Source organism: Paracoccidioides lutzii (genome assembly GCF_000150705.2).
Source record: "Paracoccidioides lutzii Pb01 unplaced genomic scaffold supercont2.15, whole genome shotgun sequence".
Taxonomy (NCBI): Eukaryota; Fungi; Ascomycota; class Eurotiomycetes; order Onygenales; family Ajellomycetaceae; genus Paracoccidioides; species Paracoccidioides lutzii.
Window position 1 is genome coordinate 105,055 of NW_015440961.1, and position 17,087 is coordinate 122,141.

At 46.7% G+C, this 17,087-nt stretch overlaps 6 protein-coding genes across 6 annotated transcripts; 3 read left to right on the forward strand and 3 right to left on the reverse strand.

Moving 5' to 3' along the window:
• Positions 1-88: 88 nt before the first annotated feature.
• Positions 89-4,810, forward strand: PAAG_05566 (hypothetical protein; the record flags this gene model as incomplete). Its single annotated transcript, XM_015845618.1, has 3 exons — positions 89-170; positions 283-766; positions 844-4,810. 3 exons carry the CDS (start codon positions 89-91, stop codon positions 4,808-4,810), a joined length of 4,533 nt encoding a protein of 1,510 aa, XP_015699844.1.
• An 850-nt stretch (positions 4,811-5,660) lies between these two features.
• PAAG_05567 (hypothetical protein) lies at positions 5,661-6,476 on the reverse strand (the record flags this gene model as incomplete). Its single annotated transcript, XM_015845619.1, has 4 exons — positions 5,661-5,755; positions 5,863-5,914; positions 6,010-6,226; positions 6,337-6,476. 4 exons carry the CDS (start codon positions 6,474-6,476, stop codon positions 5,661-5,663), a joined length of 504 nt encoding a protein of 167 aa, XP_015699845.1.
• A 998-nt stretch (positions 6,477-7,474) lies between these two features.
• Positions 7,475-7,987, forward strand: PAAG_12062 (hypothetical protein; the record flags this gene model as incomplete). Its single annotated transcript, XM_015847602.1, has 2 exons — positions 7,475-7,546; positions 7,784-7,987. 2 exons carry the CDS (start codon positions 7,475-7,477, stop codon positions 7,985-7,987), a joined length of 276 nt encoding a protein of 91 aa, XP_015702752.1.
• Positions 7,988-8,029: 42 nt separating this feature from the next.
• Positions 8,030-9,044, reverse strand: PAAG_05568 (hypothetical protein; the record flags this gene model as incomplete). Its single annotated transcript, XM_002792237.2, has 2 exons — positions 8,030-8,391; positions 8,513-9,044. The coding sequence occupies 2 exons, from the start codon at positions 9,042-9,044 to the stop codon at positions 8,030-8,032; spliced, it is 894 nt and encodes a 297-aa protein (XP_002792283.1).
• Positions 9,045-10,484: 1,440 nt separating this feature from the next.
• Positions 10,485-15,441, forward strand: PAAG_05569 (hypothetical protein; the record flags this gene model as incomplete). The annotated part of the gene is made up of 3 exons (XM_015845620.1): positions 10,485-10,826; positions 10,888-11,317; positions 11,390-15,441. 3 exons carry the CDS (start codon positions 10,485-10,487, stop codon positions 15,439-15,441), a joined length of 4,824 nt encoding a protein of 1,607 aa, XP_015699846.1.
• A 556-nt stretch (positions 15,442-15,997) lies between these two features.
• Positions 15,998-16,657, reverse strand: PAAG_05570 (hypothetical protein; the record flags this gene model as incomplete). The annotated part of the gene is made up of 2 exons (XM_015845621.1): positions 15,998-16,176; positions 16,255-16,657. The coding sequence occupies 2 exons, from the start codon at positions 16,655-16,657 to the stop codon at positions 15,998-16,000; spliced, it is 582 nt and encodes a 193-aa protein (XP_015699847.1).
• Between the last annotated feature and the right edge of the window lie 430 nt (positions 16,658-17,087).

Below are 17,087 nucleotides of genomic sequence, written 5' to 3' on the forward strand. Positions count from 1 at the left end.
CCCGAACACTACCTCCTCTGCGTCCACTAAGAAGTTTATCGCACTCGCCAATGTATCTCCAGACGACCGGAAATCTCATGGGCGTAACATGATGTCTTTCAATAACTGTCGGGCATATCTAAAACAGGGAAAGCTGATAGCAGATGATGGCACGATCCTCAGTGTAAATGGTAAGTAATCTTGTGATATGAGACCGCTTCGCAATTTCATGCGCCCTTTGTGATTACCTCTGCTTATTTGCTCTGGGTGTTTGACTTGGCCTTTCTAACGTCTCCATGCTAGACCATGTATATTTGGTTTGCGAACCCCCCGGCGAACCCTACTACCTTGCTCGCATTATGGAATTCCTACCATCCAAAGATAATCCCGATGGGCCTATCGAAAGCATAAGAGTTAATTGGTATTACCGACCACGGGACATCCATCGTAAAGCCGCCGATCTACGTGTCGTGTTTGCTTCAATGCACTCGGATACCTGCCCTTTATCGTCACTGCGTGGCAAATGCCAAATTAAACATCTGTCCGAAATCTCAAATCTCGACGAGTTCAGAAAATCCAAGGATTGCTTCTGGTTTGAGAAAATGTATGATCGGTACATCCAGAGATATTACGAGGTTATCCCTACAACTACGGTTATCAATGTTCCTCAACATGTCAAGAAGGTCCTGGATGAGCGGTGGAAATACGTCCTAGTTGAGTTAGGCCGCAGAAAGGACCTGACCAGTGCAGTTAAAACCTGCAAAAAATGTAGTTTATATGCCGCGAAGTATGCAAATATTCGCCCTGTTCCATTTCTGCATAACTTTTTTTTCTTCGTTTTCAGTGGCTAATATTATTACCTAGCATGGATTCGGTTGATTGTGCTGTATGCCACAGCACTTACCACATGTATTGTGTACGTCCTGTACTACAAAAGAAACCGGCTCGAGGATTTGCGTGGGCTTGCGCAGCGTGCAGTCGTGCCCAGGAGCGAAAGCTAGAAGCGAGAAATACCCCTATCATCGGAGATGCGTCAATCGAAACTGAACCAGAAGTTATCGAGGAAGAAGAGGAGGATCCTGCCGCTCATGCAGAAGTCACACAGCGAAGCACCCCTGCTCTACCTGATATCGTTCGACCCGCCACCAGTGAGCAAATTGCTCAGGCAAAACTGTGGCCTTTTAGGTATCTGGGGATACATTGTCGAGTAGAAGATGCTTTGGATTATGACGACAGGATATACCCTCGTGCAAGTTCTCGAATAGGTCCTCGTCATCAAGCTAACGTTATTCCATGGCACGGCCACCCAGTTCAATATGTCAAAACTGCTGAACCGAGAAAAAAGAACGTCAAATCGAACAATAAAAAGGATCTCAAGCTCTCTAAAGAAGCCGTTGCTGCGATAGAGGCGGAGAAAGCAGAACGAGCTAAGAGGCCAAAATGGATCCAAGATGAACCTGTAGGATATATTCCCCGTGGAGAAGATGAACCGGTTACGGTAAACGGGAAACAGATTCGCACCGCAGAATTGGAATTCAAGATGCCCGAAGCTTCACAACTTCCATCTCGTGGAGAAGACGATGCCTCTGAAACTTCACTAAGCGATACAGACCGTGAAAAGTTTGTGGACGAATATATGGCTAAAGCCAAAGAAATCGCGCCTTCTCTCAAAGTGGAAAAGTATTCCACTAATTTCTTGGACAAAGCTCTTGCTCTCCTCTATGAGGAAAATTTCAATGTGGATGCTGCACTTGCAAAACTGAAACGAGTCAATAAGTATTCAGATCTCAAGGAACCGTATCTCCGTCCAGAAGAGATTAAAGCATTTGAGAGTGGAGTTGCAAAATATGGATCGGAGCTTCGCAATGTGACGAAACATGTCGGCACCGTTCCCCATCGTCACATTGTTCGATATTATTACATGTGGAAAAAGACGGAGAAAGGGCGTCAGATCTGGGGCAATTTTGATGGGCGGCGGGGAAAGAAAGCTGCAAAACAAGCAGATAATGCGGTGAAACTAGTTGATGATGTCGCAGATGACCATGATGATTCTGCATTTGACAATGAGAAAGCCAAGGACAAAAAACGGGGCTTCACTTGCAAATTTTGCTCGACGAGATCTTCAAGATTATGGAGGCGTGCCCCCGGAACGCCTCCTGGTACCACTGTTCCTGTAGACCTTAAACGTGATAAAGCGGTGCAAAGTCTCACTGTTGCCATATGTTCACGATGTGCTGTGCTTTGGCGAAAGTACGGTATTCAGTGGGAAGATGCGGACGAAGTCGTTAAGAAGATTGGACAGGGGGGCAGCAAGTCGTGGCGTCGACGCTATGAAGAAGAGCTACTCGTCCAGCTCCTCACTTCGTCGGAAACAGATGTCAAAATCAACAGCACGACCGCAGCGACAGCTACTGCGATGGGAATTCCCGTTATTGCGGATGTGAACGTCCCACCACCCCCTTCGGAACCACCTAGGAAAAAGGCGAAATCATCATTGGACCAGAATGGTAACGCTCAGGCCACCAATACTCCCGCAGATCCTGTTCCGAAAAAGAAGGTGGTTGAAAAACCCGCTGAACCACCACCAATTGCACCCGAGCCACCAAGGGTGAAGACACTTCCGTGCGCGGTGTGCAGCAAAATGGATCCCATGGGCGATCAGCATCTATCCTGTCGCGATTGCCGCTTGACCGTTCATCGAGCGTGCTACGGCGTGAACCCTTCGTGGAACTCATCGAAATGGTTCTGTGATATGTGTTCAAACGATAGGAATCCCGTTATTTCCACGTCATATGAATGCGTTCTGTGTCCGGTTACGTACACTGAGCATGAGCTAATGGAACCTCCCAGGGTCTCACACAAAAAGAAAACAGACCGTGAGCGTGAAAAGGAGCGGCTGGAGAAGGAGATGGTGGCGGAAGCTAGCAAGCTTTACAAGATACGGCAAAAGGAGGCTGGTAAACCGACGGGTCCACGCGAGCCGCTCAAACGAACCGCTGGTAATAATTGGGTTCATGTCACCTGTGCAGTTTGGATGCCTGAGATAAAGTTTGGAAACGCAAAGGAGCTGGAGCCGGCTGAAGGGTTAGGCCTAGTACCAGCTGAAAGGTATCAGGACATTTGCAAAATCTGCAAGACGCGGCAAGGAGCTTGTGTTTCTTGTCACAACACTTCTTGCAATGCGCGGTTTCATGTTGGATGTGCGCATCAGTCTGGTTACATTTTTGGTTTCGATATTACTCCGGTAAAAAGCAGTCGACGCGATGCTGTTCACATGATGAAATTAGGTGATGAGGCTGGTGCTGTCACGCCTGCGATTTGGTGCCCCCACCACACCATTTCAACAGTTGTCCATGAAATGAGTGAACCTAGCGAGATCCAGGGGCTGAATGCATTGCAACTTTATTGCCAGACTTCCAAGCAAGCTGATCTCACTTTGACGGGTACGGTACGGAAAGCCGCGCATGTTCAACAGTCTGTTGGGGTATCGATTCAAAACGGCCTGCACATTGCTCACAACCGGCGGATCTCCGTAAATGGCACTGCTTCTCTGCATCATGGGAGCAAGGATAGCAGTAATGCAACTGTTAGGGTGTCAGCGGAATCATCTTCCCCTAGTATAGGAAGTAATCACACCGCAGGTGATGTCAGCGGCCAGAGTTTAAACACCGCGGGCAACAAAACTTGCGTAAATTGCAACTCAACATTCAGCCCAAAATGGTGGACAGTCGAATCATCTGGGGACAGTCGTCTATTGATGAACGGTGTTGGTCAAATCGACGGTTCCCATGCGGTCCCAACTACGGCATCCCCATATCAAACACCATCCATAATGAATGGAGACATCGCTCTGACCGATGCAGACCGCATGATTACGTCACATCAAGGCTCACTGCCATGTCATCCAAATCCTACTAGGACATTGCACGAATGCCACAAATGCCATGTCAAAAAGCTGTCGGCATCGCCCTTAGAATCCGAAGCGCGACCTTCCCCATACACGGCTAAACGTGATCCCAGTCTTCCTGCGGCCCGTGCTTCAGAGTTCCCTAACAACCGATACTCCCCGTCGCCACATCCACATGCCCACCCAACACCCCAGCAGCCAAATCTACCCATTCCCCCCATCGTCCCAATACACGGCCACGGCCATAGCTCCACAGACTGGCGTCCGGAGTACGAGCAACAATCAAACGACTATGGGCCCTCTCTCATGCTCAATGGCATACCAGCTGGTGGTCCCCCGTCCAACGGCCTCCAGTCACTCGGACCACGAAGCTTCCATGGTGCTCCTCCACCTCCACCTCCACCTCCGCCACCTCACTTGAACGGTTATCATCCTTCTATCCAACCACACCACCAGGCCCCACCTCCACAGCACTATACAAACAACGTCCCTCCCCCTCCACCCCCCCATACCTTCTCGGCCCATCAAAGTCCTTATAGCCCCGTCCCCCTACCACCACCACATTCCCCTCAACCGAGCCGACCATATACCACCACCACATCCCCGCCAGCCTCACAATTTTCCCCGCCACATACTCTGAGCTCACTTCCACCACCCGGTCCCCGTATGTTTTCAGTCGAGCGCTCCATTGCTCCGAGCCATCCATCACCTTCCTCTACACGCCGCAACCTTGACCCGCAGTGCCCAGCTACACCTGCCGCCGGTGATGAAAACATTGCGCACAGCAGCGGCCCCGGCCCGGCACCTGTTAGGCCGAGTAGTTCTGGGCGATTCCATGGTGTAAATGGACCCGTAGCTGGATCAGGGTCGGGGTCGGGTTCAGGGGCTAGCGCAAGTCCATCTCTTAAGAATTTACTTTCTTAGGGCTTGTACTTGTTTGTTTGTCTGTCAGGATCTTAGCCCTTTTCTTTATTTTTTTGCATGTTGGTCTAACATGCTGGTGCAAACTCTCTTTTTCTTAACCTTTAATTTTTTATTTAATTTTTTTATCTATTTTTAAACAGGGTGCTGTTGCAAATAATCACCTGGGTTATGGAACTGAACTGGTAAACACACATTGTATACCAGAAAAATAAATATGTTTTTAATCCATTTTTTTTTTTAGGTGTTCAATTGGTTTGACTGGATTATGGATATCATACATAGAATTGGGACTGTGTTTTGCGAGTTTTTTTTATATGTATAATGTATGATTTTTTTTCTTTTGTATTTTGCTACTCTTTCTCTTGCTTCTTGTTCTTCCTTTTATTTCACTGATTTCCTATATTGGTAAAGTAATACCAAAGAGAGGCAGAGTATCAATACTTTATGCCCTAAGTGAATAAAATTTAGGCTTTATGTTAGTAGTTTCTTGTCTGTTAAAACCCAGCTTTCATACTGTTGAAACGTTAAAAATTCGCTCCTTTTGCTTCTCTGCTGACTTCTCTTTTCCTGATTTACGAAGAATGTCAGGGAGAGAATGGAGTAGAACAATGTAAAAACCCTGTTATACAGCCTAGGAAATGTCGATGAAGAAATCACGAACCAAATGTTCGTATAACTACCTCACTGAGCATCAATGGCCATAGCCGTCAATTCACCTGATAGCCATTTTCTCAGTGCAAGCAATCGTCTCTAGAAATGAAAATATGTAGTTGTATATATTGAACCATAGGAAAAGACTGCTGCAAAACGTCAAAGAAGCACTGGGAATCATCAGCAAGTACCCAACATATCAGTTAACGCAGATTTCTTGGTGCCGGGTGACCGTCAGATCATAGACGAATTTGACTTTTACCCACATGCAGGCGTACTCACAGTGGTAGGATGCTGTTTATAGGAGTTATAATTTACTTAATATAAATGGACGTGATTTGTATTCCATTAAAAAGGTAGAAGGGGAGTGATCAAGGACACAAAGGCGAGAATTAACTCACCAAGCGGGGGTTTCCATTTCTCAGGACCCGAGTCACTCTTGTCCTGATTAACCTACACACAAAGCACAAACATCTTAGTAAAAACCTATGGAACAGGATATATACATATGCAATCATGCCCAAACAAATTGGGAAAAAAACACTCACATTATCAGTATCAGCCACCAACTGCGGATTCTCCAAGTCATTCGCGAAGCTCCTTCGCGTATCTGTTGTCCATTTATCCGCCCCGCTCTTCCACGCATTACTCAACGGCACGACATGGTCAATGTCCACATCGCTTGCCCTCGTCCACGTCACACCATCATAGACACTATACCACGACCCAGACTTTGCAGAGCAGTCAGCGCCAATTCCCACGTCTCTGCCATCCCGCTTCAACACGGTCTCGCGGGCGTTGCATGCGCCTTTTATGGTGATCTAATGCGGGAATGAAGTGCGGTTATAGCCGTCTTGGGGGCCTTGGGGGCCCACGTAATGGAGGAGAGGAGTGTATGTGCCCCGCTGGGGCTGGGGGTGTTGGGGAATGTGCGATGTTGAAGGGGGATGGTGGAGGTTAAGGTGAGAGTTGTGAGGCTGTGAGGAGAAGAGGGAGGGAGAAGAAGGTTGACCATTTTTGGTGCGGGAAGGGGGTTATATTATTTTAATTGGTTTTTTTTGGTACTGTGCAAAAACCGTAGTAGGGATAGGTTGGCTTGGATAATGAGAGGGGGGAAGAAGAAGAGGAGGAGGAAGAGAGGATTTGAAAGAGTGGGATGTCCCTTGGGGAGAGAGCGGGCGCATAAAGGACGAGAAGTGAGCGACCAAGCCGCCAAATCGAGGAGGAGGGATATTTATCTCCTTTTATCTCGTAAACCTACGCCTCTACCTCAGATGTGCGTGTCAATTGTTTTTAGGGATTCCTGTTCAACAGTATAATACGTAGCAGTTAAATGAGAAGGCCTGTGTACGTATGAAATTCACCGTACATGCACCAAACTCCAGTGTAAGCCCATGTTATTATGGGTTAGAGAACGCAAAGAAAAACGTTGCAGAGAGAGCGAGTATAGAGAGAGTTAAAAATAGGAAACTAAAAGGAAAGAGAGTAAGAAAGAGGATCAAAAGCCCAATTTCTTAGTAGATGGATTGCTAACCGCCAATAAACGGGGGAGGTTATTTAATAGCATTTAGCATAAAATGGTTTATTTGATTGCCTCGTTATTGCAAATGCGGTCTGTCAATCAGCGTTTCTAAGAGAGGTTCCCGAGTTGCATGCATGGGCAAGTGATACATGCGCAAGTAAATATCAAGGCGACTTTGGGGTGAAATATTTAGCGGAGAGACCGACCTCGAGAACGGGACGTTGACCTATCAAGAGGACAGGGCTGTTCTATGCAAGGTTGCTGGAAACAGGGTGGGTGGGTGGTTGCAGAGCGTTAATCTGAAGTACTGTCTGTAAATTGAATAGCAGAATAAGTAACTAAGGATCGGCTGATGATTACTCAAATACCCTATGGGCTTTGTGTTTCCCAACAATAGTTAGCTAACATCTTTGCAAGATGACTAGCCATCTAGCAGTCAGGTTCTGGAACTGCTTAACTGGTTATTATAGTCTAACGGTTGAACGCTCCGAATGTCCGAGCGGAAACTCAAACAAACAGCGGGACCTAAAATAAGCTTAAATATTTCTAAAGCGCCCCGCATGGTACGTACGTACGTACGTATGTATGTATGTATGTAGGTCCAAGTTTAACCTCCCTGTTATTCGTTCTATGTATTACGGACCACAGATATACACATAATGAATGCATTTAAATAGCACGTCAGATACCACGAAACCTTTTTCAAGTAAGTGAGTAATGAAAAAATGATGAACCTTGGGATATTTTTGCCTATGAATGGTCGAGGATGTGAAACCTTAAACCACAACTGTTGCTTTAAGGAGACTCGCAAAAGCGCCAAGGGTGGAACCAATATTATTGATGATGATAAGAATGCAAACGTTGACAGTGGAGGTCACAATAGCAAATGCTTATCGTGCCCATACAGATGCTACCTAGAGACTAACACGATTGCTAAATTTAAGCAGGGAAAACGGGATATCACTTCTGAAAACGAATATGAACAAGCCAGCCAATCCATATGATAGTGGGGGGAACTTTCCGAAAACCGGGGGGAAAGGATAATTTTAAACCCCATTCATCATATCCTGCGCTCGAAGCACATCTCCTTGATTGAGAAAGTCAACCAGAACGACGTTGGGCTTGCGTCCATGCATTGCCGTGCATAGCTCAACCTGCGCCCCGATGCTTCCTTTTCCCGTTGCTGCATTGGTTCTGGGTGCGGAGAACCGATCAGGAAACAAAAGACCAATCCTTTCTATATCCAGGTAGTGGTTCATAATATACATTCTTCCATCCGGGTTTGCATTTGGGGGACGATCGATTTTGCAATGCAGGAATAGCGGGTCGGTGGTATCGAACGGCGTCTCCCAATAATAAGTGAATTGGTCGAGAATATACGGGAACCTATTCGTGTTGGCCTCGTAATCTACATATATATATAGATATATTTTGGTACGTTCATACACCAGTTAGAAATGCAAAAATCTCCTTCGCCCAAGGGCAGAAGGAGAAGGTAAGGACAGGGGGACAGGACACCAAACACTAACCCAAGAAGACGACAAGGCGTTTCCCAGACCGAATCATTTGCCCCAGAGTCGGCCATGCGTCCATGTTGAGTCTATGGGGAGAAGAAGGCGGAACAAAAGCGTAAGGGACAATGCCACTTTTCGCGAACGCTTCGTCGAATCTGGAAACGTCCAGCACGTCTCCATTTGTAATTAGTAGCGTGACCACTTCGTCCGAATTGTCGTCGAGCCATGACTTCACTTTTTTTAGATACGCATCGAGGCCGCCCGCATTCTCTAGAAAGCATGAAGTGTGACACATGCGCAGTTTTCCTCTCGCGTTCAGGTGTGTTTGGCCCTGTAAGTAACGGATGCCAAGATTTAATTGGTTAATCACAGATATCTCCTGGTTGTGCTGTGGTAGGAAGCCCACGAAAGGTGAATTGTGAGCTCCGACAAAGGACACGTCTGTGTAGCGACGGTTGCAGTATTCAGGATGACCATTGCATACGGTTTGGGCAAGCAGGCATAGTGGCAGGGTAAGCATCAGTAGGGCGTAGAGGGAGAATAGCATGCCGACAGGATGTGCTATTGGGTGGAGCGGGTGGAGCGGGTGTAGTGGCCCGGGTGTTCAACAAGCGTGATAATACCTAGGAAGCCTTGCCGGGCGGTATCTTGAGAAGCTGTATCTGGAGACGTATGATAGTCTATAACTAACTAGGAAGTTAAAAAAAGCTAAAAACGAAAACGAGTGTATGTAGCTTGCAATGTGATATGTATGGAGATGCGCAAAACGTTAGGTCCAGAAGAGGTATATAACGTACCCATCCGTATGGGACATCCAATGGACACCAGTCCACGTATAGTGTGTATAGAACATATGGGGGATCGCTCCAACTCCAAGGAAGGGAGGAGCCAACGCCATATGCCCAGGGCGGCCGTTCAGCAGTCGGTATCACGAAGCACGGGATCTGTTGCGGGTCATCTCCTGCCTTCAGCCGTGACAATCCTATAAGGCCGATAGAGCCCGAGGTGGTAGCACCATGTATAAGCGGAGGAGATCAACATCCTGCATTCCCCGCCCATGTCCGCACCCCACGGGCTAGGCGCCCTTCCCCGGGTGGCACCTGATCCACCGACTAACGGATATTCACTTTATATAACAAAGGGATGGGGCCGGGCATGCTTCCCATGCTGCTTGGACAGTGCACAAACCACGGTCCATAAAGCCGTCGAGGCAGAAGCTAAAGTCTTTCTTCTCCAAGGCACTGGGTTCGTTGGAGGGCTTTCATAGATGCAGTCGCGTAGGACTGCACAAGAATAATTATCTGAAACAGCTGCACGCAGGGGAGGGATGTGTCAAGAGAAGATGAAGATATGTAAGAAAATATCGAGGCAGCAAACTCTGCTTTTAATTTTTAAAACGCAACCTCCCAGCCCAGCATATTAATGATAGAGAAATTGGGAATTAAAAACCCGGAAGTAAAATGCACGGGCTGTGTTCACGTGAGATGCCTACTAAGGCTCAACGGATGAGGTTGTAACTAAGCTAAAATAGGTCAATACTAATTAACTAACTGCTTACCCAACCCGACGCGCCTTATCTCGCAAAACACTTGTGCTTCTCTCTCCGCTTTCACCACGAAACGTTGACCAGCAATTCATAATTCAGCTAGTTCATATGATGAGCCTTTGGATTTGACGTCAATGTGCTGCATGCTTCCGTCTTCCTTGGAAGATTCCTTGTCCCCCGAAATATCGAAATATCCTCTCTCAAGCGACTGTCTTAGGGCAGCCCACCCAGTTTCAGTTTGACCTTCCACACCAGCGAAGTAACTCTCGAGCCACACCCCATCGTATTTTACGCCGACGCTCTTCTTTACGTCCGCGACTTCTTGCCCTGCAACTATCTCATTTCCCGTTGGAATTCCCGATACGGGTTCTGTACGCCTGAGAGCAAAAAAAGGGGAAAAAAAAGGAAAAAAAAAACGATGGTCATTCGACAAAACAACCCATGAGCTCCATAACTGAGGGGGTGGACGATGGGGCTCGAGAGGATGAACCACAGCTGGAGAACAGTGACCACGAACACCTCTCCCCAACGCCAAATGGACATGTCATCAATACGGGTGATGAGGGGGAGGAATATGAAGCAGAGCCCGGTCAGGATGCATTCCTAGATGATAACCCGCTATCAGCGACCAGTAGTCGAGACTGTGCTGACGCGGAGTTGGGCTCTGCCTTTCAAGATGGATCCGGGGAAGAGTCAACACATCAACATCAACATCAGAGGACTAGGGAAACTGGGAGTGTTAATCATTCCAGATCAATACCGGATGACTCCCCGTCAGTTCAAGTACGTTGCGTTCGATTTTCCCGTGTCTTTCAAATCCCCGAAACAACAGCTGACTAGTTAGGGTTCTATGATTTCCTCGAGGAGTAGTGCTTTTGGCCTGCACGGTTCTCCTTCCAATCTCAGCCCCAGCCGCCATCGCCCGTTTGATCGTAGATTTCAATCCCGTCTTTCAGTGTCGCTGCCTAGCGCGCTGCGGCCAAGTTCCCCTTCGGTTAATGCACCCCATTCGCGACACTCCTCTTTCGCCAGTCAAATTCTCTCCAGCACTCCGGATTTTCCAGAAAGCCCTGCAGTGCCCTGGGAAGTAGTTCGATGGACGAAACTTCGGAAAATAACTGGCCAGGCGTTTTCTGAGGTGGGCAAACGGAACTTCGGCCAACCTACGTGCATCGCTGTCTCTACCACAATTGTGATCGGGACGGCCAAGGGAATCATATTAGTGTTTGACTACCAGCAGAATCTTAAAACGATTATCGGTCCTGGAACAAAAGGTATTTTTTATTTCCTCCACCCTCCAAAAAAAAACTGCTATGTTTCCTATTACGAGAACTGATAGTACATAGCTATAGAGTGTGGTCCGGTCACCTCTCTCGCCATATCCGCTGACCATACTACAATTGCGGCTGGCCATGGAGGTGGCCATATTTTTACTTGGGAAATTGCAAAATCTGCGCGCCTATTTCTACACATCCAACCGATATCAGCTGGCCAGATGGAATCCAGGCGATCCAATGGTCACATCTCCGGCGTTGCTGTTGTCCACATTGGCTTTTTGGGAACAAGGCATACCGCACTGGTCTCTGCTGACGATCATGGCATGGCATTTTCGCACCTTGCTACTCGAGGTATGGGAGCTGTTGGCCGTGTAGTGCGAACCACGCGGATTCTGGGACGGTACCCTAGTGCTGTTATTGGCGGTGGCCGACCTCGAAAGCCGAGCTCTGTTCTTGCGTTTTCTCCTCTCCCACTGGGCAACGTTGAACAAGCAACGGACTCGATTGGGCTAGTTGCCATGCTCACGCCGTACCTGTTAGTGATTGTGTCGACAACTCCCGTTGCACAAACTCAGTATAAAGCCATTCGACCAAAGGAAGTTGTGGCTCACAGTGCGCTTACGGCTGCGCTTGCTTGGTTTCCAGCCATCAAACTGAAGGGGAAGAATTCGGAAACCTCGAAATCTAAATTGGTTTATTGTTGGTCGAATGTACTTACAGTATTGGAGGTTTCAGAATTGAATGTAGCAGAACCTGCAGACGGAGACAAACCTCCCAGCTTCGAATTTAGACCTCGAAGTAGGTGGAGAGCTGAAGAGGCAATTGTGGCCGTACAGTGGATAAGTCGCTCGGTGCTCGCAGTGATGACAATAACTCAGCAACTCCTGATCTTGGAAGACAACACTTTACGACTTACAGACTCCTTCGACCTCATACACAAACATATCTATCACGTGGATATCTTTTCGAAACAGCTTCACTCCCTAGTTGAGCAGCATGATGAGGAGGATGAATCAATGCACGGAGTAATTGCGGATTCTTTTTACATGAGTTTTCGAGCATATAAAGGTCGACTGTTCCTGCTTGGCGTCAATGACATGTCAGTTGGATGCCTTTCAAACTGGGCTGACAGATTACTGGCCCTTATGGAAGGCGGTGACTACATTGGGGCCATCCGATTGGCAGCCGCTTATTACAGAGGCGATACTGAAAAGCTCACTGTGGGACTCCCTGAAGAGAATGATTTACGGCATGAGCTAGTGCATGAAAAGTTGTTGGACATGATGTCAGCATCCGTCAAATATGTATTTGGGAGAAACCAGGAAGCAACCAACGAGCATATTCAGTCGAGCCGGCTGCAGGAACTGGCCGATTCCTGTATTTCAGCATGTGATACGTTGTCGGATTACACCTTTCTCTTCGACGAAGTTTATAGCTGGTATGAAGAATATGGCTCCGAAGGCTTATTCTTGGACATCCTTGAACCTTACATCATTCAAGGCAGTGTTCGGGTTTTGCCTCCCACCGCTGTTAAGTCATTAATCACCCACTACGCAACGAACCATAACACCAATCGCTTGGAAGAAATCATTTGTCTACTTGATACATCAACGATTGATATTGACCAGGTTACTTCGCTCTGTAAGCAGTATAATCTATATGACGCATTTATATATGTGTGGACTCGTGCATTAGGCGATTATGTCGGACCACTTACTGAACTCATCCACTTGATTCACCACACTTGCCGAACTGTGAATAAGAATGGTGGTGTGGAAACAAGGGACCATTCAAATGTGATGAAGATGTTTCCCTACCTTTCATATGTGTTAACTGGAAGAATCTACCCTACCGGGGAAGACATGCCTGATGTTGAAGCTTCTAGAGCAAAAGCAGGGATTTATGAATTTCTCTTCTCGGGCAGTACTCAGGCTTCATCAAATTCCAAAAAGGGCACTTCCCAGGACTTCTTTTCCGACCTTCGAACTATCCTCGAATTCGATACGCCTAGTTTCATGAGCATGCTTAACGAAGCCTTTGAAGACAGCTTTTTAAATGACACTGTTGATCATGCCAGCAACGGAGTGGTGACAACGGCTTCTTGTGATTCATTTGCATCGGGCCTGTCTGTTAACCGCCAATATCTAATTAGCATTTTACTTGAAGTTATGGAATCTCCTAAATTCGGCCCAGAAGACACCATCTATCTCGACATGTTTATTGCCCGGAATCTACCGAAATATCCTCAGTATACCCTTTTATCAGGATCTACCCTTCAACAAGTGCTTTTGAGATTATGTCGTTACCCTAATCCGGAAATGATAGGTGATTGTCAGCTCAGTGCGGAATATCTATTGTCGATCTACCACCCGCCGGATGTGCAAGCTTTAATTCCATTGTTAAAGCAAGCGAAATTTTACCGGGTCTTGAAATCCACCTATAAAGCAGAGAAACAATTTCCTGAGCTTCTATTGACTTATCTTGAGGACCCAGAAAACCAACAGTCGATCTTCGGTTGCATCCATGATTGCCTCCGTCCGAGCTCGAAATTGAGCAAGAAACAGCGTTGTGAGGTGCTTGCTGTGGTGAAGGATCACGCCTCAGAAATCGCGAACATTGATGTCAAAAAAGCTGCTCAGACCGTCCAGGAAGTGGCCCCCGATTTACATAAAGAGTTTCTTCACGTCCTTCAGGAAGATCCTTTCCGACAATATTCATATCTCAATACTTTATTCGAGCCAGAGCGGAAACACACTGCTGAGACTAGGCTTGCGGCGAAATTTGATCATCAACTCGTTGAGCGCTATGTACAACTTATGTGCCGATATGACTCTTCACACGTCTCAGATTTCGTGGACATCCTAGAAGTTGGCGATCTCAAACTCAGTGCAGTACTCCCTTCAATGGAAAGTGGTGGGATTATCGATGCTGCAATAATCCTCTTGGCTCGTCAAGGGGAAGTGCGTGCTGCAATGGGCCGGCTTGTCAAGCACATCGGAACCCTTGAGGCTGGCTTGTCAGGGCTGTTGCAAAATGCGGACGAAAGCCCTGATTCCGCAAGCATGGCAGAAGCAGTGGCCGACCTCATCCAATCATTAGGTAACTATACTCGTGTTGGAATTTGGCTTTGCCAACAACAATCGAAAATAGCCAGGAAATCTCGAGGGCCAAATAAATTAAGCAAAACGGGATTGGCAATCCTCAAACAGCCTCTATCATTTGAAGAGAATCTGTGGCTCGATCTTATTGAAGTTGTGGTTCGCATAGCACGCAATATGTCACCATTGCTGAGGAAATCCTTGCCCATCTTCGAACGGGATGATCCAATTTTGGAGGTTGATAGTGCTCAACCTGGAGAAATTTCTTCTTCCTTTCGGGTTCTTGTTCAGCAAGTATTTACAGCCTTGTTGAACAGCACGACAAAGTCCAACGATAGGCCCAGCGAAAAAACTGACATCTCTTTCTTGCGTGTGTTGCGAGCGTTTCTCACACGAGTAGCCGCCGCTTCACCTTCACTTTCGGAACTTCGCTCCGTGATCGCGTCGATATTTTCAGCCTATACCTACGAGGAATCTCTTCTTACCCTGGCCAATGCAATGCTGGATAGGGACCTTTTTGTGCATGTAGATGAAATTGCCAAACTTCGCCAAAGAGGGTGGAGGCCGCGAGGGCAAGTGTGTGAAATATGTCGACGGCGAGTGTGGGGACCTGGATCGGGGGCATGGCTATGGGAAGCTTGGGAACATAAACAGGATGATGACGCCAAGCGTGGGTACGCAAGGCGCCTTGACTTGGTTGGAAGTCAGAACGTTCCTTCAAGGGTGAAGGGCAAGGCACCAATGTCAGGTGACAGTGCAGATCCTCACTCCCCTGGTAAAAACACGAATCAGCCGCCAGTATTTGATCGCAGCGGGCGAGATAATATGAATATTCCTGGGCAACAAGAACAGCAACACCCGGGACATGATAATGGATCTCTAATTGTGTTTAGTTGTCGACATCTATACCACCGATCCTGTCTTATTAACGAAGGTGAGAAACGAGGCTTTTTAGGTCGGCCTGGGTCCAATCATCGAGGAGACGGGATGGGTTTATTATGTTTGTTATGTACAGTACGTTGATAAGAAGGAAGAATAATGTTCTTTCCAAGGTTGCATTTTCTGCATTCTTTCTTTTCTTCGCTGACTCGACTGCTTCTCTCGGTGTGTGTTCTTTTTCGCATATTCCTCCTTTTTTTGTTGCCTCCATTCTGTCAGTTGTTCAACCTTCGCAAGCAAATTCCACCCATCGTCCATTCCATCCTGCGTCCAGTTCCTGCGAGCGTATATCGGATTTTTTTTCTTCATAATATTTTGTTGCTTTTCCTACTCCTTATTGTATTTTTTTTTTTTGTTTTTTTGTCTTGTTACCGCCACGGGCGCTTGTGTCGCATTTACATCGCTCTATCGAAGACTCATAAGTTTTCCATGAAATGATGTTCGCTTTTGTTATAATTTCAGTACAATGTGAAGTGTGATATATCCTGTATATCGGAGTATCGGCTGGCGTTTTCCTATAACCATGCACCAATGGAACTAAATATAATGGATCTCATCGGTTCCTTAGTTAATGTGAACTATTACGTTACGGAATACTCCGTATTAACATCCGAATTGCGAGGACTTTAGATAGTTGTGCTTAACCAGATAGCCAAGCACTCCGTATCGCTGTAGATTTAACCATCGCTATAATGTGGCTAGCTTTTCGTAGTTTATCTACGTTTTTGATAAAAGCTACAGGCTTACTCCGTACTGGCATGATTAAAAATCCCAAGCACTTCTTCAAAGACAGTTTTCCAGACTGCGTTAGGCTGAGAGCTTAGAGAAAAAGTTAGAAACAAGGATTGAGGGTCTCAGTCTTCAATGTAATTCTCATGTGAACGAGTGGAGATATACTCTCTATCGAGGCGTCATCGAAGACTTGGTCAATGAATACATCCGCCTTCCACTGGTATTCTCGTTGCCCTCTCCGTGAATTAAACGAGCTGGAGTTTATTTCAGCTGGCCGATCCCATCTCCGTCGACAGGGTTTTGGCATATCTTGGTCTTGGTTAAAATCGAATTTTGAAAGATGTCCCAAAACGAAGAGGAACCTGCATTTCGGACTACGGGAATAATATTTAATGACTGGTTGTGCAATTAGTTTGTTTCTACGTTTCCCGGACCGGAAGTTCTGGAAGAGCTGTCGAACTATTACCAGCTGCCCTGTACCTAGCTGAACCGGCCTTAACTCATCAGGATGCCTATTGAGTATGAAAGCTCTGGGATTTGGGAGAATTGGGTCCAGTTGAGGGTTCATTTGCCGCTTGAGTCAACATGCTGGATATGTGCCGAAAGGTCTTGTTCTGACAGAGTGACAAGCTTGATTGATTGCAGAGTTTGCACGCTACAAGAACGACTACGTGGTAGAAAACAGGTCACATGACGGAAGTGTTCGACACTCCCAACTCACCATAGTAGGAGTACTCGATACTATTTACAATAATAGGCCTACTGCCAAGTACAGGTACAAAATCAACAGGAAAAACACGACCATGAAAAATCAGTTAAAATGAAGGTATTGAAAGAGAAAAAATCACTTCTTCTCTCAACTTCACAATCTCCTTTCAGTGTATGAACTTAATGACTTCTAACTGTGCCAGGCGCACTCACCATTAGTGAGTGCGCCCCACTGTAAAGAAAATATCACTGTAACAAAAATCTTCTAGAATTATCAATCTTCAAAATTA